The sequence below is a fragment of the Dermacentor andersoni genome, chromosome 1 (assembly GCF_023375885.2).
Source record: "Dermacentor andersoni chromosome 1, qqDerAnde1_hic_scaffold, whole genome shotgun sequence".
In the NCBI taxonomy this organism is placed as follows: domain Eukaryota; kingdom Metazoa; phylum Arthropoda; class Arachnida; order Ixodida; family Ixodidae; genus Dermacentor; species Dermacentor andersoni.
In genome coordinates, this window is record NC_092814.1 from 192,532,805 (window position 1) to 192,558,957 (window position 26,153).

General features: G+C 45.7%; 1 protein-coding gene across 1 annotated transcript in view; it reads right to left on the minus strand.

Moving 5' to 3' along the window:
- Positions 1 to 3,678: 3,678 nt before the first annotated feature.
- VAChT (Vesicular acetylcholine transporter) overlaps positions 3,679 to 26,153 on the minus strand; it is a 271,655-nt gene continuing 249,180 nt past the window's right edge. Inside the window, exon 15 of the mRNA XM_050194793.3 lies at positions 3,679 to 25,222. Within this exon, the coding sequence (XP_050050750.1) occupies positions 24,983 to 25,222 (240 nt within the window). The 3' untranslated portion in view covers positions 3,679 to 24,982. The remainder of the gene's footprint in view (positions 25,223 to 26,153) is intronic.

The following is a 26,153-nucleotide window of genomic DNA, read 5'->3' on the forward strand; positions in this document are numbered from 1 at the left end:
AGAAACTTCCTCGCGTCTGTGCTTCCTGCATACCCGACTTGTAGCCGATGACTGTTTGCCGGTTTTATGTTTCGCGAGCCAAGCTTCACGCAGCTTCTTGTCCTGCGGCTACGCGTGAATAAGGCTGACACCGGGCTCCGTTGCGTACGTCCGGCACTGCGGCACCGAGCAGTAGCCTACCATGTTGCGCGCCTTCAAAGGCAGCCACTATCTATTGTACTACTTTCAAGCGTTGTAAAGGAGACACTCGAAGCGGGAAAATCTCGCCACTAAATGAGGACCGCAGCGTACGAGGGAATTTAAACTCACGTTTTCAGCTTGCTTCGGCGCTCCCGAAGCAGCCGACGCGGCCGCTATGTCCACGTGATCCCTAATAGCACGTCATGCCGACGGTGGCGCCAGCTTTTCTAGTGGTGGAGCTCGAGGCCAATAGCAGCTGCAGGAGTAGAACACCTCCCCCCCTCCCTCCCTCCTCTCGCCCCTGTGCCTTGCGCGCGATGAAAGACAGTGCGCTACCTCCCCACTTTCCTCCATTGCGCGAGCGAGACTGAGCCGCCATCGTCGGTTTACCCTAGCGCGCTTCACTGGCACACGCCGTATACGCCGCGCGGCGGCGATATTATCGCTTTTGAACTTTATATGGAACATCACGGTGACGGCGACGGCGATGGCAGAAATGCACCTGGAGTGTATAAAAAAATAATATTGTATTCACGGTTGCTTTATCGCAATCGTGAAAACACACAAGCAAGCAAAAATAGAAAAAAGTAAGTCTGTGGCATCATCAGTTCTGTGTTCCACCTTTTCATTGGTGTAACGTTCTTGCTTAGTAAGACCGCCTTATTTTTCTTTTTTTTCACCCATTGTTACTATAAGGCGAAGAAACTTTTGTGTAAAGGGAAATCTTCAGGGCTAGAACGCCTTTCGATAACCACAGAAACACTGCTAGCATCTTCAAAATCTACCCAGAAGAACGTAGCCAGCCCGAAAGTTAAGCCCCTTGTATTACAAGTGGTTTTCTTTAAAACGTGTACAGTATGCTGTTGAGGGATGTGCAGCTATGATGTGGTGTGCAGACAGGGCTTGCTAGGGATTCTACTTAAGAAGGGGGGGGGGGGGGGCAGTGAAGGCTGAAACTTGTCAGAATCCCTGGCAAGGGTTCCAAGGCAGGATTTATTTGGCAGCCTTATAGATACTGCTTGTAGCTGATGAGCAGCTTTGGCGATTGCTGCCGGCAAGCCCTGCAGTTTCTCGCTCTACACTACAGCAGCTTTGCGTCCTCGTTGTTTTCTTGTTTCCACGCAGCTCCTGCTGACACTACATGTTTATGTTGCAAAATGTTGCACAAGTTAAAGAATGTATAGGTGATACGTGTGATTTAAACGTGTTCTTCTCTGCTAAAGAAAAAATAAGACTGTATTTGGCAAAGGGTTGAGAAAAGGGCCCCTATCAAACGAAAGGAAATGGTCTGTCAAGCGCGTGTATGATCACGTATGTAGCAACGCCTCATGTTATTCCGCTGTCGTGTGATAGTGAATACGTTGGTCAAGTGGGGCAATATGTGAACGCACGCCTCAAGGAGCATTTTCTTTTTGAGTGAATAGCTCTTTGTGGCTCTTTCGCCCGCTTTCGTGGTTGGTCGATGGTCGGACTCGGCAAGACAAACGTTCGTTGGTTCGTTGGTTTCTTGGTTCGTTCGTTCGTTCGTTCGTTCGTGCGTTCGTTCGTTCGTTCGTCGGGGCTATTCGCTTACATTAAATTTCATCGTCGATGGCTTCCGCGCATTTTTTTTATCGAGATAAGATAAAAAGAAAGATTCAGTCAACTTATAATGGAGACGGCTACTTCTTTTCACATATTAGTAAAGTGCCGCGTGATTACGTGTACACGCACTACTCCTTTTCATATATTAATAAAACTGCCCTGTGATTAAGCGCCCGCGCACTGCTACACCAGTGGTCCCAATGGTGTTTTGAAGGTACTAACTCCGCTCAAAGCCTGGCTCGGCGACCGCCGGGAGATGGCAAGCTGTCGGTGTTGGATTTGGCTCATGCTGGCCGCGAGCTGCCTGTGCTCTTGATGACGTATATTCGTTGCAATGACGATATGTAGGCATCATTTATTTTATCACCGAGTGTTTCTGCAGAAAACAAGGTCGGCATCTTGGACACCTATTAAGGTAGCAGATATGGTAGTGCTTGGAAGTGTCTTGCTGTCTAACTCAGTCAGCGTCTACGGGTGACAGCGTTCCTGGCGCTTTTTGAAGGTGATGTCCGATATCCGTCACCGCTCGGTCTCGCCGCGACGGATCACGCCATTTTTGCACATCTTCTCACCTTTGAACACGTGCGTGGCCGCGTCCGCGAAGCTGTAACGACGCAGTTTCGCCACATACGCACTCACTGTCGCGTCGGATCTACCTGTGACGCCTGGTAGTGTCCTGTTTGTGACCTATGTCGCTTCATGTGTCCTGTTACTATCTTTTATTGGGACAGAAATCACATGGATACTCCAGGCGCATTTTTGCCGTCGCTGTCGCCGTGAGGTTCTGTATAAAGTCCAAGGGCGATAATGTTGTCGCCGTGCGCCGTGTGCTGTATGTGCGAGTGAAAGCATGCGAGGGCGAGCCGGCGATCGCGGCACAGTCTCGCGCATGCAAGTAAAGGAAGCGGAGAGGAAGCGCGCCGTCTTCCGTCGCGCGCAGCAGTGACGTTGAGTGTAGTGAGGGGGGGGGGGTTCTACTCCGGGCGGCTCGGGCCGCCGCGCTGTATCTTGACAGCCATCTGCGACGGGGACAGAGTCCGGCCGCGCGCTTTGTTTTCGCGGCTCAGTTCGCGTTGATGCGAGACGCAGCACGAAGGTAAATCCGCTCGCTGCTGCTGCCGCGCTTGCTCACTCCAGCGCTTTGACAGCGAGTTTCCGCGGTCTTCGGTGAGATGTGTTCATGTTTGCTTGTGCGCGCGTGACACCATGCTTGTTAATTTAGTTAGTATGCCTATGTTTACAAGTTTCCATAGTCAATAAAACTACTATCCTTACTTCGTATAGCTGTCCACTAATTTGCTGTCGCAATCGATATCGGCTTCGCTTGCGAAACTGCGTCTTTTTTATGTCCGTCTCTGCTAGCGTAAAAACCATTTCGTAATACATATCCAACTCGCCCTAATCGCCACTTTGAGAGGCATAAGTTATCACTGCAAGGCTCTGTTTAATGGGATTCAGAAGCTCATCAGGAAGCAGCTTTGGACGTTTGCTATTCAAACATTAGCTAGGTGTGTTCCTTCCTTTCGTCCATTTACGTGTTCAATTAAGACCCAAAAAGCTTCGATAAATATAGCCCCTCGCACACCTTTTGTGCTACTGATAGGAAAATATGGTTTAATTTCTATTTCGGTCATCTGAGGTTGCCGGAAATATCTATAATGCAATTTTTTTACTGTTTCGCCACTTTATACATAACGGAGCACTTAGAATAGTAGCTACCAACCTTCCGACTGTCACATAAAATTAATACTCTCACTTTGGCCGTCCAGGAGGCACTTGAAAAGGCTCTGTCGTTCTGACACTAGCCGGTCACTTACCTCAGTATGCAGTGCCGTGGGACTTTGGCACAGCCGGCAGGGTGGTTCCTGAGGAGTCGGGACAACCCGGGGGGGCAATGGGTCGAGCACCACCGAATCCAGCTTCAACAAATCAGGTTCTTTATTGCTACTACACGAAGTACAGAGATAACCATACAATCAAGAGGAAATGACGCTAACACAACAGAGTTCATTCCTTACACTTCACGTTTCTCTTCTTTTCCTTTATTTTTTTTTCTCCTTGAGTTCTTTATACCCTCCATTTCCACGTCATTTCGGGCGCGTCTCACATTTCGCCACAGGAAGTCCCAACATCTATGGGAGTGTGGTGGGTGGGGGACGGCTGGTACTCTCCTGATTGGAGAGAGACTTATTATTACAGAAAAGGCTGAGAGAGGTTGGCCCGAATTATTTTGCCTGGGTCACATCACTGGGAAAGGATGATCGAATTTGCTCGGACTGAAAGACTACCCCCCTCCCCTCAAAATAAGTAAATAAATAAATATATGTATATCTAAGTAAATAAATAAATAAATAAATAAATAAATAAATGAATGAATAAATGAATAAATAAATAAATAAATAAATAACCTTTATATGTGTGTGTATGCGTGTGTGTGCCTGTGTGTGTTTTCAGGCGTATTATGTGGAGCAATGTCGTTTTGAAGACGAATGTGCAAACTTAAATCGTTATTTCTATTTGGGACAGCGCCACACACACTGTAATTGTCTGGTTAAGCGAAGTTGCCTGCTGTTTTTGCGAAGAGCGTAGTTTGGTTTGGTTCTGTCTCAATGTTGGAGCCACTTCAAGGATGCAGTGCGAGGCATGGCTTGCGATCGAGGAACAGGACAGCCAGCTGGCTGTCCTGGACCAAGCCCAGCGACCCGCTCAAGCCGGCGCGGCCCTGAACTATGGGCTCCACATTTTATTTCGTTTTTTTTTTCTTGCCCTTTCTCAATAAAGTTTTACTCTCTCTCAAGGATAGCGTAATAAGCTAGAAGGAAAGACGTCAACTTTCTGCCAATTCGTCTATATACACGAACTATTTCTCTTTGCTTTCGTTGCATCAAACTAAATAAAGGTGGCGCTCCTAGCAATGACAGGAACCCAAAAGAAGCCGCGAATAAATGATCGGGTAATTACTGGCTACGTAAGCTATATAGTTACTTATATTTTAAATCTCATCTCTTTTCTATAGCACGCGGGAACGAGGCAGCTCAATGTTGATCTAGGGCTGCCTTAACGGTACATATTGCTATCTTTAATGGCGAAAAGTAACCTCCATCTGAAAGGCGGCTCGGGTGAAATTTCGGACAGTTGGTCGCCAGTAGGCAGGTGTACTCTCTATTCTGCACTGATTAATTTCAGAATAGTTGATAATTAACAGCAGATGAAACAAAAAAAGGAACTAAAAGAAGAAAGGAAATAAGGGAAGTGTGCGACGGCGCGTTCTATACAACCAAAGGAATAAAAATGCTGCCAAAGTGGCTGGGTTCTGTGAACTACGTTACACCGGCTGCGACTTTTTCTTTTGTCCTCTTTTTTTCTCTAAATCGCGATACATCATGTGGAAATTAATGTTCGGACATGCGACGGTTGTTTCTGCAATACCGAGTGGCTGTGTGGTTTTTATTTCCAGACCGAAAGCAGCATGAAATCATGCATGGCAGACTAACGGCTTCAACCATTACATCCTGAAAAACTATCCTGGGTAAGTTAAGCGAGCATTTAATGCTCGTATTTCCCTCAATTACGTATCCCAACTAGTCTTGAGCTAGGGATCCTGATGTTTTATACAATATTTCGTGTGTACTCTTCGTCTTTTGAATAAACTTGAATTTTAATCATGTGCATACAAGATGGTTGCACCTTTTTGAGAGGCATTGTGGCCTGCAATGCATTGGAAATGCGAAGCTGGCTTATAGCAGTTTAATTTTCTTAGTGATGGTGCAAGAACAACATCAGTAACAAGGTGAAAACGAAGAACGACGTCTCGCAGTATTATGTCCACAATTCTGCGTAATCAGGCAAGTTACGAAACCGAGCGGGCGCGTTTTGCTTCGCTTCGTTTGTAACATCGTCAGAGAACGGGCTTAAAGGAGCGTTTGCAGAGATATTGTGAATACGGTCACGTGTTTTGAAACCGCGGCAATATTACTAAAAGCAGGTAATCAGAAACGATATAAGAGAAAATGCGACAAATTTCTCGCACCATTTGAGTAATGCGTACCCACAGTGTAAACCATTGTTTTCCGCCGTTTTTGTTTATTCATGATGCTTATTAGAAACGACTGCTCACAATGGGAATTGAATCTTTTCCGTGCGTTTAGAAGAGAACATGACAAAGGTTGCCATGCTCGCTTAATGTAAGCACCAAAATATAAAGCAAGAAAAGCAATTGTAGAAGGAGCGTTTAAGCGAGTTGAGCCTGAATCATATTGTAGCCATCACCTTATGATGACAACATGTTGAGTCTGAGCAATAGTCACTCATACTACCCTTAGAAAATATGGCATCCATTGGTGTTTCCGTGCGTTCTTCTCATACCGTGCTGCGCAATCAGTTCGAGTCACATTTCTTTTTTGGCACTCTTCCGTAAACGCGGAGAGTAGCTAGCGAATGCGGGAGTCGAACCTGAGACCCGCTGCTCAATCCAACAGTGTCTCAGCCGCCGACAGCTCCACCTTGCATATTATAGTGAATATCAACAAAGTACGACTCACGTTACAGCTATGCGGACTATAGCGGATGTGCCGAAACATATAGACCAACCGGTTCCTATACACTCCGCTGAGAGATATACTACACACGCTGTGACGGACGCGCACACAACACGGAAAGGAAAGCGCGTCTACATAACAGCCCACGCCTCTCACTGAGGCATTTGATACTGTGCACACTCTGCCATGCGCATGATATACGTCCATGTGCCCGTGAACTTCCTATACTGCTACTGACTATATACCGCTTGCGAACGAACAAGAAACAGCGAGTGCGGTGAAGGAGAAAGAAGTGTTGCAGCTAAAGGGCGAGTGCACGTGAAATACAACAAGTGTGCGCTAAATGCGTGCGTGACACGGAGTCGTCTGCCTCCACGACGGGGGTCGGGGGTAAACGAGGGTCACGATCGTTGATTGTCGCTTGCAATACAGTGTGTTTAGATCAGCACTGGTTTATAGTCACACAGAACAACTCACAGACAAACAGACAGACAGACACACACACACACACACGCATGCATGCACGCAGACGCGACCACGGTGGCGCAGATGCGTAATGACGACACACGTGCGCACACTTATACTATTGCGCATTCATGCATACGCGCGCCGTGCGCCGAACTATACTAACTGTGACAATCTCGGCGGGGCTACACGAGAAGGCTTCAGCTGTTCCAAGAAAGTCAAACGCAGGGAAAGGGCACGACGCATCGACAAAGACTAAAAGACAAGAAGAACTACGCGCTCTGTGCGAAACAACAACTGTCCCGACGATAACTCCCGGTACAATGGTCAAGGAGTGCACGACGGAGAGGAATATATATAGTAAATGCTTCTGAGAACTACAAGAAATCTCCAAAATTTGGGAGCAACAGTATTAGCCATCTACTACGCGATAAGTGTGAGGCCCCTTTGCTATTTAGTTTACTTGTGTGTAGACCCGCCGTGGTTGCTCAGTGGCTATGGTGTTGGGCTGCTGAGCACGAGGTCGCGGGATCGAATCCCGGCCACGGCGGCCGCATTTCGATGGGGGCGAAATGCGAAAACACCCGTGTGCTTAGATTTAGGTGCACGTTAAAGAACCCCAGGTGGTCAAAATTTCCGGAGTCCTCCACTACGGCGTGCCTCATAATCAGAAAGTGGTTTTGGCACGTAAAACCCCAAATATTATTATTATTATTACTTGTGTGTATGTGCAGCCGCGTGCCCCTTACGACACGGTCCGTGCTGCAGTTGAACAACGGTTAACGAGCTGCTTGTGAACCATCTGGATGGGTGGATACCAAGTATGCAAACAGTGTGTGAACTCATCTGAGCAAAAGCTTTTGCCCATGGAACACAAGCTTTTGTCGGCTCTGCATGTGCGATGCCATCAGAAACGGTGCCCCTGTACCTTCATTTAAATTTGCCTTCTGTTGAGGGTTGACTTGAAGCGCGAAGGGAAAGGCTCAATCGACATTGCCCTTAATAAGCCGACATTTTATTCTGTTTATAGCTTTAAGTAAATAAATAAATAAATCGAAGCAACGAGAAGCCTTGGGGCTTGTTGAACGGTTTGGTTTCTTTAAGCTACAAAGTTGCGCCTTTGTGGCGGCGTTCTTGCAAATATGTATTTTCAAAGGATGGTCTGTTACAGGAACTGTTGCTCGCGACCTATAGTCAACGCTGATAACTCTATTCTTGCTGGAGACCTTAACAGCTCGAGGACAAACGCACGAGGCGCGTCAACAAAGGGTGCGCAGAAGGAATGCGCGGGCAGTCAGCAACATTATGCTGGAGAAAGAGCGCCGATAGACTGGAGAGAAGAAAAAAAAATGTAACAGTCGCTCTAGCAAATGTGGGAGTGGTTCAGCCGTAGTCACGCGCGTCGCATGACTCAGATAACGAGGGTGTCGAGGAAATCCCGAGCCGTGATGTGAAGTTAGCGGGCCAATTTCCCCTAGCAATGCGGACAGTGACGAAAGCATGAAAACGGTAAACGTCGTCTCTTGGTAGCTAGTGCCCTCCTTTAAACGCGTACTGGCTCTCAGCCGATCTGCTCTAGCTAGTTTACAGGTCTGCGCATCACGTGGCGTCAGTTAGGAACGCCAACAATTCCATCGTTCAGACAGCGACGCCTGAGGCGCTCATTTCTTCTCTAAAGGAGGTTGAGCATTAGTCAAGATGTACCAACAAGCCCACATCACCGCCCTCGTTCCTTTGTCATAGCTAGGTTTGCTGTGGGAGCGCAGGCCATCGTATACGGTACGTTTCACGAAATGAGTTCGAGATTTCTCAGAATAGGGAACATAAGATAACCAAATTATTTTCTCTGTATTGATTTCAGGACAGAGCCATAAATTTGATTTGAAAATGACTCGATGTAGTCATTAAAAAAGTAATTATGCAAATTATAGATATTACTTTTAGCCAAAAGAGCTATGCGATTCATCTCAAAGGAAGACTGAAAGCGCGCCATCCTAGGAGCTCATGACCATTTCCAGAAATGAAAAAAAAAAAAAAAAGTTGAGGCTGGTAAATTTTACAGCGTAATGAATTCCGGCCAAATTCACCGAGAAAAGCGAAACGGAACAGCCGAAGAGCGCAACAGCCACGCCCTTAGTAGAAGCCCATGAGTGACGTTACTGTTTGCGCCTCACCGTCGGGCGAACATAAAGAAACCAAGATCACGGCTTGATAAGGACGCTCGCTTGATGCTCGTTCACCGTGCAGTCGTTTCAGTTTAGTATATGGTGACGGCGCGTCCCCGAGCGTTCAGGTGTTTTGCTTTCTGTACATAAGCCGTCGACTACACGGGCTGGTGTATCCCACTTGCCTATCACTATTAATTGTCTCTATGCAGGAACTGTGCCAGCCCTGGTCAAGCTACTTCGTTCTGTATGTATACATTCGCTATATGTCTACCCTGAGCTTCCAGCGCAGTGAATAACAAACCAGTGATGCATTTCGCTGAGATTTGCGAGAAATGCTTAGCCTCGGAGTTTTTCGTTTCATACAAGATATGTGACCACAGCCGACGTAGATGATTCTGCAGTCCGGCCTAAAATAATACGCACGTTATGGCTAGTGCGTCATGCTACAAGCGATTAGAGGTCTTACATACGATACATCCTACCACAAACAATTCACGCGCTTCTGCCAACATCTAAATCCTTTGAATCGCTAAAAGATGTACTTGGTTTCTTGATGGGATCGTTAATGAGGAAATGAGGAAATTTACGAGTTCTACGGGTATTCATTGGTGCTATGGGGCTTCCGCCTTGACGACGCCTGGTTGTTAATGCGCAGACGCGGTGGCGCTGAGTTGACACGCCATAATGCAACACTACAACCAGTCTCTCAGTTTGATATGCCAGTTTCTAGCTCGTTGATGGTTGCAAACTCTACTGCACGTACTATACACTAGCTGGCACGACATGCAACTGTTACGACTGCCTGAGCGGAGGCAAGTGCCCGTGGTACTAACACTGTATACGATACCACTGCCCCTTCCGCCCTCTAATGCGTCCGGCTCAAGAGACGCAGAAAGACAACGACGCGAACAAAGCGCGCATATCGCAACGCGGCGGCCTATGGACGACCACGCAGGACGGCGTATACACAGCGCCTTAATGAAATGCGTCTTCCTGGAATCGGATCTCGCTAGGGCGGCGATGCATGAAGCGCAAATGTCGCTCAGCCTCGGCTATAGCAAGCATGGATATCCGGCGCGGTTGGTTCCGCAGAGAGTTCTGTACAGGTGCAGTATATTACACGCGACCGACCGCAGCGGAGTCGAGCAGCGGAGTCGAGCAAGAGATTCAGTGCGACGAAGAGATTCAGTGGACGTGCTACTGAGGCGGCCGTGTTATCACATCGCGCTTGAGAGGGAATGTTAATCGCCTCAATGGGCTCACATTATGTACACTATATACGAGACTGGAATATACGACTCATATGGGCTTGGGATCAGGGAGCACTGTATACGTCGACACTTGGTGACGTACAGGACACGTTCGCTGTTGTCGGCGGACACGTTCGAGAAATAGGTATCGGCCTCATACATGCACCTGTCATTCAGGGCAGGATCTCTGTTCGTTGCGAGGACACGTTCGTGTGTTTGTAGGAACGCGCGCAATAGCATGCGACAAGCATTGCGAACGAAGAGTGGATTTGGTTGTGCTTGCTTGTTGGCGCATAATTTGCATGCCTGTCTTCATTTCTCAGCCGCTGTATTTAACGGGAGATTTAGCGCACGCACAATTTAGTGAATGGAGATGTGGATGTCTCCACTGACGTTACTGGCAGTCAACGAAGTACACATAGTTCCTAATACTGTGACTAATACCTCGAAACAATAAAATAAACCGCATCACTGCGTGCCGCACTATGGAAGATGACGAACTGCCTCGTGTTATTATTGTAAGTTTTTTTTGCCAACGTCAGAAGACCTGTGCGTTATATTTTATATACCTTAACGTGCTCTGTGGAATACGTACCCTGTGCACATATCTCGGTACACGTCCTGAGACACTTGTTGTTTTCTTTTTTTTAAACTCGCAAGTCAACTTACACTGCACCGCGCAAGACCGCTGAAAACGTTATTTTCTTATTTCTTAAGTCAGTAGCTATTTATTTCCAGTTGCTGAATCAGCAAGAACAGCGGGTCCCTTAAGTGCGTTGCCCGTCTTCGAAGAAAACGCTATAAAGTATTTAAGCTTCCACTCGATATGCCACGCTGGTCCTATTGCACCACTATGGAGTGGACGCCTACACAGCCGTGGCTTTATCCTTAGTTCCCACGCGTGGCGGTATGTCCGTCACGGAGGGAACGTCACAACTCAGCTGCGTCCGCTTCTCCCATCTTAGCTGCGGGGTAAATTGCGGCAAAAATGAAAGAGGATTCGGCTAAAGGCGCCAACTATAATTATCCTAGCTTAACGGAAGATCGATAACCAGTAGAGACGTAGTGCCCAATCATAGCGGACTGGCGTAATATGCACAAAAAATAAGTTTTTAAAGATTATACAAATCGGAATACGCATCTGTTATTTTCATTTGTATAGATACTTAACGGTGTAATCGTGAAGCTAATAGCTGGAAATTGCCACATAATTGCATTCGCACACATCTATGACAGTGAAAAATAAAGGAAACTGAAATAATTTATCACGGGACCAGCGTGTGAAGAAAGGTAAAAAAAAATATAAGAGGTGCGGAACAGTGTGAGCTGCAAGATTATGTCTGGAAAACAATACACTTGATGATTAGCGTCGCCTGCTGCTAAGACGAACAGTCGACTTCCGTTAATTTGACTACCGATGAACATGAAATAATTTTTGTGCATTATCCAAACTTTGAATTAAGGGAAGTGTTTAACAAGCACGAGCTATTTTGAAACTTTCGAAGGCCGTCAATCTAAACGAAAGGTAAGATTATTCGAACTTGAATTAGCCGAAGTCAAATTAGCCGAACTCGGCTTCGTATATTTTGTTTCGGGCTCATTACGGGGTGTGAAGAAAACTCGGTTTCCCATTGTGAGCAGTCATATAGTGTGGGCCACCTCGTCCGTTAAGCCCGCACTATAAGGAGATACACACTCAAGTAAGAACGCCACTGAGTGCACGTAAGAACACATTAAAATCCGCCCACCTTATGTGGAGTTGTTCTAGAATGCGCTCATCAAGGCGCCACTATACCTGTCAAAAGCGGGGCTGCATCCAAGTTACCCACCCGACAACCATCTGTGGATCCATGGTTCACACCACTGATTCCCGCTGGATTTCATCGAATAGAACAAGCTATACATATGTACATATATATGACGTGTCACCCGTTCTCTGCCGCCGAACAAACTAAACAATGGAACGTGTTCCAGAAGCTGAGTCTGCCACTTGAGAAGCACGGAGTCTGACAAAGAAATTTGCTTTCAACTGTAGCGCCAATAAAATTTGGAATAACTTTCTTCGTGCCTGAAAAAATCATCTGGCAGAGCAAGATGGACCGTGTGCTCGATGTTTCCTTCATTGTTTTTTCAGCGAAAATATTACCACTACGTAGTTACACTATACAGTCACGCCTGGGCTAATTTATTGCGATATATTGTGATATAAGTAATATAAGCGTGTTCATCAAGCAAATGTATCAATTATTAGCTCAATTTTTTTTGTGTCTGCGTGTTTGTGTATGTGCGTGAGTGCGCTTTAGTGCAAATGTTCTTTCTCTGAAGAAAAAGAAAAGCAATAAACTACTCAGGGCGCCATTTTATGCCTATCAATAACATGGTAAATGCCTATAAATGCATATTAAATGTATACTGGGTACACATTAAATGCTCTTCAAAGTAAATGCCACATTCTTTTGTCTTCACATTTGGAAACCGTGCCGCGCTCACTATGCGGGCAACGGAGGACAATCATAAGGATTGCACAATCAGCGTGGCCTCCGCAGTATCGTACCCGCGTTCAAAGGAAATAAGTTGCTTCTTCCGTTTCAAAAGTGTTTATCTCTGTGAACTTCATCCGGTCAGAACTGACGAAAAAGTAAAAAAAACAAATGGAAGCGGTAGATGAGCGAACTAGGGAAAGGTGGGGAGGAGAATGGCCTAATACATCAGAAACATCGCACACTTGGTTGGTTGATGACGCTGTATCTTCTTTTTTTTCATGTAGTAGGTGTCAGTTGATCTGTGTTGTTAGTAACGGTTTGCAAAGTTTTGACCACGATGCTTAGTATTTGCCATCTGTGAGTTTTGTTGTACGTTGTCGCTGTAAGCAACATCAAAGGGAGAGTTAGAAAAAAAACCAATAGAGACACATAATGCATTTGCTCAGCAACACACTAAAAATACACTAACTGTCCGTGTCGAAAGTTCTCAGGCCGCTACACGCTAGTGCTTTCTCCAGGTCATCGGGTGGTGAGGCTCGTGCTTCGCCCCGAGGCATTGGAAATGACAGCCATCGAATGAACAGGGCTCATATTTTGCCTCATTATCAAACGATCTATTGTGCAACGGCTGGCAACGATCCCTGCCAAAATTTACAATCAATCAACGAATCAATCACCGGGGACCACATCAGCGGACAACCCGCCAACGGGTACCGGCATATTCTGCTCTGATGACACCCATGCATTGGCCTGGAAGTTTCGGCACGGTGGTACACGTCATTCGTGGCTCATAACCAACTACGCCGAGAGCACAACTTTTGCGCGGCAGACTCATCACGGCAGTTTTGATAACAGCGCTGAGCGCGTCGCACAGGCGTAGGGGTTGGCACACGAGATCACACTGGATAATAATAGCGATAATCTTAACAACAATAAAAAGAAAGAATATGCGAGCAAACAATGCAAATGACACAACGTACGTGCTGCTCATTCGGCAGAACTCGTTTGTACTAGAATAATTAACTCACTACGGTACACGGTAAATGCAGAGTTGTCAGCACTGCGCACTGATGAATGAGAAAGAGAGAGAGAGAGCGCGAAATATTGCGCGAAACCACATTTGTATAACACCGCGGTCTAACAGCCAACACGGAGAAAATTTTCAACAACGACAACACATCCTTTTTTTTATCTCGCTCAGAACTTCATCAAAACAACTGGCTAACGGTATAGTATGCGATGTATACTATTAGCAACACTTTTTAGGTGCTACTGTGGTCAACTTCCGATCACGAGGATTAAACAGATAGGTTACTACACACATAGGTACTGAATCACAATGCTTTGCACCTCTTGCAACGAATGGTGACGATTTTCCCAAGGAACACACGGAGAAGAAATACTCACACACATATGGGAAATGACATCGGGTTATTCGATATGTTATGATAGTTTTTATACGTTGGCGCACGTGAAACTGTGATCAGCCGAGGGATAAAATAAAAGCCGTATGCGGACAGGTAAAATAAAATGTACCTGTGGGGTTGATTGGGGACAAAAGCACGTACACAAAGTCTTTATGAGTTACAACAGCAAGATCTGCACTGCCGACGTTTCGGCTGTGATAACCAGACATTGACGGCATGAGGCTGTTTTGTAGATACACGAGAGGCACCCAAACTACAAGACGCAACAGCAGTTTTTAAAATCGGGACTCGTATTCAGAAGGCCGCCCGTATCCCAGGAAACAGTTCGTAAGCCGTTCTTGCAAGATCAGTGCGTGAAGGTGCGTGGGCGCCAGACTGGGTGAAACACAGCGCATTAGACAAGGGACGACTGACAAAACCAAGAACCACAGAGCGCCGACTTCCAACTGAAACAAAAATCACGAACAATCCAGTTTGCTCAAATCCGATTGTCTGCGATATAGGTTTTTCATACTGTACAATACGTGCCTATAAGTATGGGTTTTCCGTGCCAGTGAATCAGTTGGAAGTCAGGACTCTGCATGTCTCTTTTTTGCGGTCTTCACATCTCTAATTTCTATTTTGATGAAGACGCCAAGCAAACTTTATAATGAACGAAATCACAACAATGCGCTGGCTTGACACGGAAAATAGCGAAAGTGCCGATTCTCCCTGCATATTACGCGTATAGTATGATACTTGGCTGAGAACCACCGCAGAACCGTAGACGAGTTCGAACATTTTTGCCAGTACTATACATTTCACACTGTCAAACTGCTGGTAATTGAAGTATTTTATGCATTTCGGCCAAATTCAGTTTCAGCGCCGAGTGACCGCCTGAAGAAATAAACCGTAATACCAATTTGCACAAATATACTATTTTATTTTCTTTCAAGCTTTTTAATCGCTGGAATGGGCCGCCTGAGAATGTTGCCCGTGATAGCCTCATTTCTTTGTCTACAATGTTTCTGCTGGTTAGGGCGTGACCAGCACAAGAATTGTATAAATGCATTTATGGCACGTATATTTTATAGCGGCTTTGTGAATACGAGCTAAGTCTTATAGTTGCTTTGTGAAGTTGCGTGAAGAGGGATACCATTACGCATTTAAGAAGATACAGAAAAGGAAGAAGGGTGATAGGATCGTTGATATCTGCTCCAGGAAAGGTTACACAGATGTGTATAGTGAGCATTTCCGTGGGTATTTTCTTTTTCTTCTTTGTCATACGCACATGCACAGGGGTTTGTGTCAACATTCGCGGACCGCTCGTAAACGGTCAAAGCTACTCTGAAACGAAAGAAACGGAAAGAATAAGAAGAAATTGTTCCACCAACGTGGCACTACGGGAAGACACCGCACTACGAAATTAATGCTTTAACTACGCAACTGTAGCCGGAATTAAAAGTGCAGCTTACGGATACGCCATCAAGTGCTAAGTGGAAAGAACGAGGACGTTCAATAAACACCCATCAAGCCACCGAATATAGCCGTTCGTTTTTTTCTGTGAGCATAACACCATCTCGCGTCGACGTGAAATGCAATTGCATGCAAGGGGCCTGAAATGTTTGTAAAATCGCAAACAAAAGCGACTAACAGTGGAAACACATAGCGCCGGAACTTGTTCTTTGTGCACTCGCCAAGATAACATTTACAACAGCTACTTCTGGAAATCAGTGTATTGTGTTCGCTATATGCTGCTGGCTGCTGCTGCCCTGAGAGTATACCTGCCAACCCACCCCAGCACCATTTGTAACCTCGGGCGCGGAGGGTGGATGCGCACGACGTCCTTGCACCCTTACAGTCACTCAGAGGTAACGCACGTCTCAAGAAAGGTTTAATCGAGAAAAAAATAACGAGAGCTTATTTCTATCGCGTCATAAATATAATGCGCACTGAGGCATTTCTGTGACCAAGTTAACGGCGAACGTTCGTACGTATATGCTTTACAGGCATAAAACCTAACAGATAATGAAGCCAAGGCAAGCATAGGGGATATTAACTGCATAAATAATAAAGGATGGGGGTTAAATTTAAGTCCTTATAAGGGACCAAGGAGGACAAAGTGGAAGCGAAGACAACTTTGACACCGGTGGGAGCCGAACCTACAACCTTAGTATCACACGTGCGATACACTCTACCAATCGAGCTACGGCGTTAAGTGCATTGGTTAGTAACCTAACCCTGGGAGCCAGCCAGCGTCATGCGGAGGTCTCGGGTTCGGCTCCCACCAGTGGGCGAAGTTGTCTCTTCTTCGACATTATTTTCCATGTTTACTTATGAATAGTGGGAATTTTATCATAAATTGAACCGATATTATCCCAGAGAATCGCGCGTAGAGCACGCCTTTCTTGGCGATCATCTGACAACAGCTTCGAAGGCTGAGACGTGCGATTGCTGCATGCAGTTTCGGGCCATTTTCTGGCGCTGCCGGTGGAGACAGTGAATGGCAAAGGTAATGACAGACTATGGAAGGAGGCGTGGCTGCTGACTTCGTTCTAGGACGAAGCGACAATACCGACGGCAGCAGCGACGAATGTACAAATGGTTGGCATCAAAATGTTTTAACAAACTCATCACTAAAGCAACCTGATGCTGGCATGGCAGCCAAACTACGCGCAATGATTATTTATTATTATTATTCATTGCATCACCACTCAAAACGGTAAAGGAAACCTACAATAGATTTTGCAGTCTTCAATAAGTTTTTCACGTCAGACACTCCGACTACATTTCACGCGACCACGGCAGAGAAGTACGCGCCGTGAGGGGACTCATTTGAAAGTCACCTGCTAGAGCTACACTATATTGTAAAGCTCATCTCACCTAGAAAACTTACATCAGCAACCCAAACGACTGGAAAATTGACCGCATGCATACAGTTATTCGGCAGACTATAGTATACTCGTGAACAACAACGTTTTCACCTGAGTTGGGACTAGTTCTACCACGAAAACCAATATAAAAAAACGTACAACTCCATGCAAGTGCCGTTTAGCCAGTTTAGACAGGCGCAAGTGCTTTGCGAAAAACACGGTTCAATGTATACATTTGCAACTCGTCGGCATGAAAAAGAAATAGAGGTAACTTTTTGGCTAACATATTTTTGCTTCAAATTTGTACAACACCGTGACCTAAAGCTACGCGGAAAAACACGTACTATCTTGCTCTTACAGGCCTCTAAAGTAAAGATGTAAGGGGTTGACGTGGTAGGATGTTAAGTAGTCGTGTGATTGTCATTGCACATTTCAAAGCTAGGAAATGACGCGTCTTGAGCGTGCAGCTTCGCGCATGCGTTCGCTGCCCTCTTCGATATGGTTGAATTCGCGAGCTGGCGTCGTCGTTTCAATGCCCGTTTCAATGCCCACAAATATTCCCAGCTTACATATTTGACACAACGATGTCAAAAACGCATCTACATGAAACAAAAAAGAGGAAATAAAAAAAAGGCAGAGTAAGAAAGCGAGGAAACCTTGGCTGTGTTTCTTGACTTGCGGATGGATACGAATGAATCTGCTATCAATTGATCCTATCACGCAATAAAGTAAGCAAAATTTACAAAACTATAATTGTTCCTGGTTTAGAGTGAATGAATTCTGAGGTTCTACGTGGCAAAATCATGATTTTATTATGAGGCAACGCCGTAGGGAGGGTGGGACTCCAGAATTATTTTGACCACTGAGGGATCTTTAACGTGCCCCCAATGCATGGGACACGGGCGTTTTTGCATTTCGCCCCCATCGAAATGCTGCCGCCGCGGCCGGGATTTGTTCCCGCGACCTCGTGCTTAGCAGCGCAACACCATAGCCGCTGAACCACCGCGGCGGTTTTTTTTTTTCTTCTTTTATTTTTACTGTTTCACACGTAGGAGAAAGTACAACTCGTTCTCACTTGAAAGATACATGACCAGAAAACTTCGTAGATTTATTTTGTTGTATATGTCTGGCAATACTGAAACATGACAGCACAAGTCAGTCCACGACAGCATAGTCTACTAGCGCTATATTCTCTTCACGCCGGCGAACTAGCGATCTGAATAAAAGCGACAGATGTGCACGAAGTTGTACAAACGGGCTCGGACTGCGCAGCACGGGTGTTTTCTTTACTAAGGTTTATTTCGCCTAAGGCTTGTTTCTGACCAAAGCTGCTCTTAGTTGTGTCGCATTTAGCTCCTGAAACGACCTTCTCTTTAGCACCTTGCGTCCCGACGGAACTTCATGGTCAGTACAAAGCGTTTTCGCTTTGACTCTCAGTAATCACGCCGCATATAAGGTGTCCCAGCTAAGGTTAGCCAAACTGACCAATGGAAAAAAAAAGATGCGATCTTAAGACCTACACTGTTCAGTTTTCAAACCTCTGACAACCGAGCACAGTAGGTTTTTTAATTGCATCTTGCACCGTGTTCATTAATAATTTTCTTTCATTGAACAGCTTGGCTAACGTTAGCTGGGACGGACGGTATAAACGGCTCATGCATGACCTGTGATGCTATCAGCTATCAGTTACGCGACTATCGTGTACAGTGAGGGATTCCTAAAACTTAAAAGCTGCCCCATTAGGGTATATTCTTCACTACTCTTATCCGGTTTCTCAAACTAAACGACCGTGGCGTTAACAGCTTTCAGAACAAGTGTCGAATTACTTTCACAGATCTTGGGCGTCTATAGCATGCGTCGTACGCGTGGCGGGTTCGTGCTGTCAGTCGCCTGTCTCAAATTCGCGTCTCCCAATGTTTGGACGTTATCCGAGCTTTACTCTAGCACGTGCTTAGTGTTAACTTTGTCCTCCTGCAACATACGTTTAATTGCAAGCTCTCCTCGCATTTAATTTTCGCTCGTGTCCTACGACCGTAATAGCACGATTCTTTTTTTCTTCCCCTCTTTTTTCTCAATGCGTTATATTTCATAACATGGAGTTCTCGATATCGATATCTTCCATCATTTTGCCGCGGATGCCACTAGTATTCCAAGAAAAGCGGTCGGTATATTTCGTCCCACCAATTTCACGCTCTGGAGCGAAGGATGCCCCTCGATAGGACGCCTATCCCTCTTATTACACCTAATTAGTATTTCTTTTTTTTGCATTCGATTGCATATTGGAAGCCAATTTTTATTAAAATATTCGTGAAGACCTGCGGGCAAAGTACGCACGTTTTTCCTTAAGAAAGTGTTGGATGCTAATGCAATCGCAAGCGAGCGAACCTCCTATTCACCGTGGAGCGGTAAAGAACAAGCAAACGTTACGACTAATTTGTATAAGAAGCAGACGTCGCCTGTGATTTACAGTTTTGCTTTTGACTATTACGTGACCATGAGGCCTAAGCCGAATTTCTTGCTCGTGGTATGGTTTAGCCTTTCCTTATGTTACCATTCTTCGACAGCTCTGCATGTGGAACAATCAGTTCTTACATTAAGACTGACTCGGTGATGATAGTTTTTGCGTCATAATGACCTTACGGGTTGTAATTGCCTTTTATAGGGTGAAGGAGGCATATGTGTAGCGTTGCCGCTGTGAAGTTGGGTCTGTATCATGCTCCTGTGTAAGGGGTACGCTCACACTGCATATCTCATTTTCATGTCGTCCCGATGTACTTTTGCGTGTCTTAGATATTATTAAAAAACTAAAAGAGGCGAGCTTACCCTTCAGTAGCGAATATAGTCCGGAAATTACAAATTATTCTTCAATACGACCACGTCTTGATGCCCCTGAAGTGAAACTTGTGTGATGTTTTTGCGTTTGAAAGAACTTAATCTCTATGGTCTTAGTTATCGGTAACTAACACACTAGTGTTTCCTTGTGCAGCGCCCGTTTATTGTGCTGATATTAAAAATGCACATATCACATTGGTAAACGCACTTTCTACTTCACTTTTTTTTTGCTGACTCATTTCTTCCGCTAAAGTTCGTGCACCACCCAAAACTGTATATCACAATAAGCGCTGGCACGATACACGACATCGATGGATAAGAAAGCCTTCTTTGGATGTGAACAAGACCACGTGACCAGACAGAAGACAATAACTACTCAGATAGACTTTCCTCTTTTCTTTTTTTTTTTTTTTTTTTCGCGTGTTCTAGAGTACGTAGCTGCTCGAGGTTTTTTTTTTTTTTTTTTTTTTTTTTGTTCCGGACGAAAGAAACTTATCGGAGCGAACGACCAACTTACCTATACCCCTCTGTTCTAAAGCAATTCTAAAGAAATCACCCATTCGTACCTCTTGCCGGCCGAGTCATTTTGCCCGTCGGTTTGTCTTTACATTTTTCGATGTCCTCTTCCTTGCTTGCTAGCTTTATTTGCATGCCTCGTTAGCGAGGAGAGTTGCAAGCGAAGCGTAGTCAAGCCGCATGGGCGCAGACTCTCGCCGTTCCAGCTGATATGAATTTCTTGCTGCTCACGGTTGAACACACAATGAGCCGTATACTACCGCCTACATTGATCAATATATAAATGCAGCTATTAGCTAATAGCTCCTCGTTTGAAGCTAGCAAGCCTACCGGCGAAAGCCCGTTTTTGCATTTTCTTTTATTTTTCATTCCTTTGTTTTAGTCGTGCATAGTGGATGCTCAAGGCTCTGCAAATTTCGAAAGTATTCGTTAATAACATCAGTGCTCAAATTGAACCACTCATGAAGCTTGAGTGTCCGACAACGTCATCTGGGACGACCACTTTGCGAACCGCAAGATCTGTGAGAAATTCGTGGTGAATAAATAAATTTTCCGCTTGTCTGTCAACTCATGGCCACCAACTGTACTTCGTGCAAATTATACATAAAATCCGTGTTTTATCGTGGTACACTCCCCCCCCCCGCCTTCCTTTGATGATTACGAATGTTCTCATATAAACGTGCCAATCTTTATTAAGCGGTAAGCGACTTTGTAGGCTAGCTGTGAATCAAGGAGGAGCAGTGATATGTGTGCAAAGGAGCGCTATCGACATCCATGTTTTGGGTGCACTAGGGTGCCTGGTAATCGAGCCCAGGCAATTCTGCAACTCCGGAGTGCCGCGTGAGCTGCTCGCTTCCGAACTGATATATCTTCGTGCAATTTCCAGCACATCAGAATTCGAAGTGTATTGTATATTCACACACGTGCTGGTGTGGAAAGATTTCGCGTGAAAGCGTAATAAAAAATTGAATTGTCATGCATTTATTGTAGCCGCCTTGCTTCGGTGTTTTGCTTTCACATCTGGTATACCTTTCTTTATTTCTTCAATAGACTCCTATTTTGTTCTTTCTTTTCTCGCCTCCTCCGTCGCAAATTTTTCGTCTGCGTGGACACAGTAGGGGCGCACGGAACCTTGAACTATGAATTAATATAGCTGGCTGTAATGCAACAATTTTACGATTGCTTAATCATTTAGGGGTTGTTTTATTTTCTCGTCAATGAGTGTTGTACAACTTTCGTGTGACAGATTCGTTCTATGGCTGAGATGGAAGCGGTATGTCCAGCAACGCTCTATCTGTTATGAAGTTTCTTTCTGTGAGTGGGCAGTTTTGCCCACGGCTTACGAGGTATGCGTGGCAAAGCACGTCGCCGTTGCCTCTGGCGCATTCACACAGACCGAAACTGACCATTACGGGGAAGCCGTTTATGAGGTGGTATGTATGAGGCTCTATGTCGAAGAGCAAGGCATCCAGCAGATTTCGGAGTTTTGACGCTGATTACGCACCCTTTTTGTCCAAGTTACTCAGATAGTACATACACGTCGCTTCGTTTACGACTCATCTTCAACTGATAGAAAAATAACAACATAACATTGCGAGCGTCTTTCGTTGCTAAGAAGCAGAAGTAAAAGGAAACGACCTTCCCCACACAGCGAAGCGTTGAGGCAACAGAGTAAGGCGATACTTCAGACAGTTCTGGACAGATGCCAGATAGTGAAAAAAGGAATAAATGAGAATGCGTGCGGAGTTATTTATCTGTTTTTCAACTAAAAATTGAATCACTTTTACGAGTTTGCTATAAGGGGAAAAAATTACTCTAGAAACATTTGGACGATGAAAAATTATATACCGGCACAGTTCCTCTATGCGATTGGGAACTGGAATTTAATGCCTCGGGCAAATGGTCAGGTTGCACAAAACGAAACAAAAGAAATGCTGTGTCATAAGCGTATGGTGCTACCTTAGGTAAATGTCTGCTTCACACCTGATGGCTGTGATATATGAGCACATTATCCTGTTGTATAAACTTCGAATAATTCCTTATTTTTTTTTCTTTTTTTGGAGTGTACGGCCCTAGGTACTATTGCGCCCCTCACACGGAAGGGAGCTTTGTTACCTAGAAACATTGGACTGCTTTCGAGTAACCTTTTTCTGTCTAGATTCGTATTGATAAACACATCTTAAATAGAAACTATGTCAGCTTACTCAGGACTTGATTGTTTTCGAAATGTGCAGCCCAACTAAGTGGCTGAAAGAACAGTTGCCGAGGAAGAATATTCAAGGCGGATTAACGCTTGTAGATGCATTTCGGTAAACGCAGTATGCAATACTTGTGAAAGATAAACGGGGTGAAAATATCTCGAAACAAAGGATACAGAAACCAAGAACTCTGTCGTCGTGGACGCAGTAAATTTGAGAATCTGCGCGTGTTTACATCAACCGGTGCCGTCATTTTGTCGAGGTGGCGAGGAAACCACTAGTCTCAAAGAAAACACGGCGGACGCTTAACAACACCATCTCACAACCTCCCTGTTAATATGGGGAAACAAATAACAAGCGGCATGCAAACTGTCACTTGGGAAGAAGCAACAAAGTAATGGAGAGTTCAACAACAAACAACGACGCCGCTCGTTCCATCCCTGTAAAAGAATGGCTCGTCTTATCGCTGCAACTTCTTATTGAGGCCTGCCTGCGAAGTCATGAAGTCTGGAGGCTACGTGTGTGGTGGCAGCACAAGCCCCTCTGAATAGGAAATGCCGCTATGCTGGTGATTTTAATTTATCAAGCACTTTTTTTCTTTTTTTTTCTTCACTTTCTTTTTTACTTTCCTTTACACGTTGAACATGCATGCCAGACGTGTGCAATTTCCTGCCACAATGGTAAAAAGCATGCAGCGCTTTCACAGGCCGTGATTAGAGCTCGCATTTTAAACGCTTCAGTTACCTGCCATCGTTTCTTTTCTTTTTTTCTGATAGTAGCAACTGCCATCCAATGTTTTCATTTACAGCACTGTTTCGGGGATTAGCCGGTTTGTTAAAATAGCCGTTGTGCTAAATGTTCTCAGCAGCGAGCGCAGGTAGCTGTATGGCGGCCTCCATTCTTGCGGGAAGGTCGTTATCAAGGAGGCCGCTTCCTCTAGCAGTAAAGCATGGCCTAACCACTCCCGCCAGCGACCGGTTTGACTTCTAGAATTTGACGTCTTCTTTGCAGCTGTACGACGTAACTGAGTGATTCTTGTTCGGGCTTTTGAAACTGCGCGGATAGATACTCCAAACTATTTCTTCTTTTGTGTACTTAGAGTCCTATCTATGCATGATTCGCACTGGCTCGGAGGTCGCTATACACGTGCTGCCAAGAACTCGTCCATTTTTCCCTCCCGCAGTTATACTCGGAAACCAAACGACCTGCAATACACCAGAACTGGCGAAACTAGCCACCCGTACCTTCTTACGCGGCTTGGAGTAATGAAAGAACTGGCGGCGCTGTAGAGACGACGAAGAAGGCGAGTGACGCCGTTGCGTTGCGTCAGCCGTCTTCGCCCCCGTATTTACCACACTGATAGTTCCATCGCGAATCCATGCGTATACTTGTCTAGCTTCCGCGTCTCATAGTTGGAAACCTGAAACAGGCTACATGCTTCTACGCCGAAGCATACTCTGTGTTTAGTTAGTTAAGTACAAAATGTTAAGCTCAATTCTGTTTCGCAAGAAGTAACCCGCTGTGCGGTGTGAAGGGCGGGCGTGAGTGTAGTTGTGGCTTCTTTAGAACCCTTTTTCGCGTAGAATTGCCTTCGCAAGCAAACGGGCACTTAGCTAGTCACAAGGAATATGCATGAGCAATCCTAGTTTTATGCAAAGGGCACTTTGCATCTCTGTGCCGGTGGCACCGCTGCTTAGTGCCCTCGTGGGTAGGCTGCATAATGAAACCCTTGATTAGTCGAGTATAAGCGCGTGACGCGAAAACTGCTACAGGCTACCCACACGCATGGCGAGTGCGATAGCCACAAGCTGCGTGGCAGCTAGCATGCACCAGGATGCGGGTCCCATTTTGTGAAAAAGCGACTTTGGCGTATACGCCACAGGACCAAAATGAACCAGATCAGTTTATATTAACGAGGACGCATGTCATATCGTGTTCTTACGGTCATCTACTACATAAGCAACTGGCATGGTTCAGGTTTTGACGTGAAAAGGCCATTTCTAACGCACTTGCAGCATCCAGGATCGATATCATTTTACACAAGGTGCCGTTTGCGTTCCAAACCACCCGTTCGCGTGTCGTTTCAGCCTTCCAGAAAAATACCGTCGCTTACGTAACGGATGGAAAGATCACTCGAAACAGTCGCATCTGATGACAGCACGAAGCTGGCGCACTGTTCCGAAACATTTTTTTTTCTGGTTTGGAAAAAGAAACGCAGAAAAAGAGAACCCTTGATGTCGCATAGGGTGGGGGCGAAATGACAAATGACTCAACCTAGCGAAAACTCGTCGTTTCCGACGATTAAATAGTGGAAGCGACAGACGGTATATTGCAGTCATATAGGACGCTCTAAGAAACGGAGAATGCCTGTGCGAACGTCGCCAACGTAGCTCGTAGTTCAAAGTTCAAACCATGTGTTATGCGTGCCATCGGGGGCAGGGAAGAAGGCGGAGCGGTATAAGACATTCGTTGCCCACGAACGGCACGCACTAACTGCGCGCCGGAGGCGGCGCCATGTTGAGCTGCGTTGCCCGCTTGAGGCAGAGCTCTCGCATCTGCAGCAGGCTGCCCTCGAGGCTGAGGGCGAAGAAGTCGGATGACGTCTCCGGCGAGCTGAAGAAGGAGGAGACGCAGTACGAGACCTGGTCGGCGCCGATGTTGTAGGCGCAGCCGTAGCCGTCCGGCACCACGGCGCCGTAGCCCACCAGGATGCCCTTGTCCGTGGCCAGCTTCAGCACCAACAGCACCGAGAACAGAAGCACATGATGAGAGCAGGCAAAATCGACGTGCCAAGTCTAAAGAAAAGGAGCGGCTATCGAGCTTGCATGCTCATTATAAAAGCTCAGACTGAGGAGCGTTTGTGCTGGTTGGTGAAACATTAGAAGAGGGATGCGCGCACACATCGGCGTTCTCTTGTCAGAGCTTATCTGTGTCGTGTCCCTCTTCTGATAAGCAAAGTGCGTCGGCGTCGGAAGTGCTTGATGGTTGGGCTAGCGAAGTGGCGGGAGGAGCAGTCATTAAGCCGCCCACTGGGCGGTCTGGCTGCGGTGGAAGTCACCTCGAAGTATTCAGGGAAGCGACTTCTACCCTTGTCCCAGTTGACTTCTGACGCCACTGGCGGAAGGCCTAGTTTGTAGTGATATATTACATATATACCATAAAGAGAATTGACCGGCCCAACGACACGTCTTTCTCGTTTTTCTTTTTTTCTTGTTTACCGTGGGCCGAAGTTGACGTTGATGTAATGAGTAGGAGCAAAAGCTTTTGCTCGGTACAAGCCGGCCGTAATGGGCTTTGTCGTCCTAATTGGCACATGTGAAAAATCCTAGTTATATCAAAGTTCGAAAGCTTTCAACCGGTACATAATGTATCCTGCACATGTGTAAAAGCAAACTATAGCCGTGTTTTTTTTTTTTGAATGTCATTAATGACGTGAAATTTATAACACGTGATTAGGCTGCAGTGTACTGAATAATATTCGTGCGCTGACACCCTTGTACAAGCGAGACAGTGGCTACTCTAGGTTGCGTGTCCCTCAAGTACACCCGACACACAAATTTAAAGAAAAAATCAATCCATGCAGTCACATCCAGAGCGATCGCGTTATTTAATACCCGGTTCATTGCACCTGTTATTTAAGAGCATTTAGCTTTCTTTGGG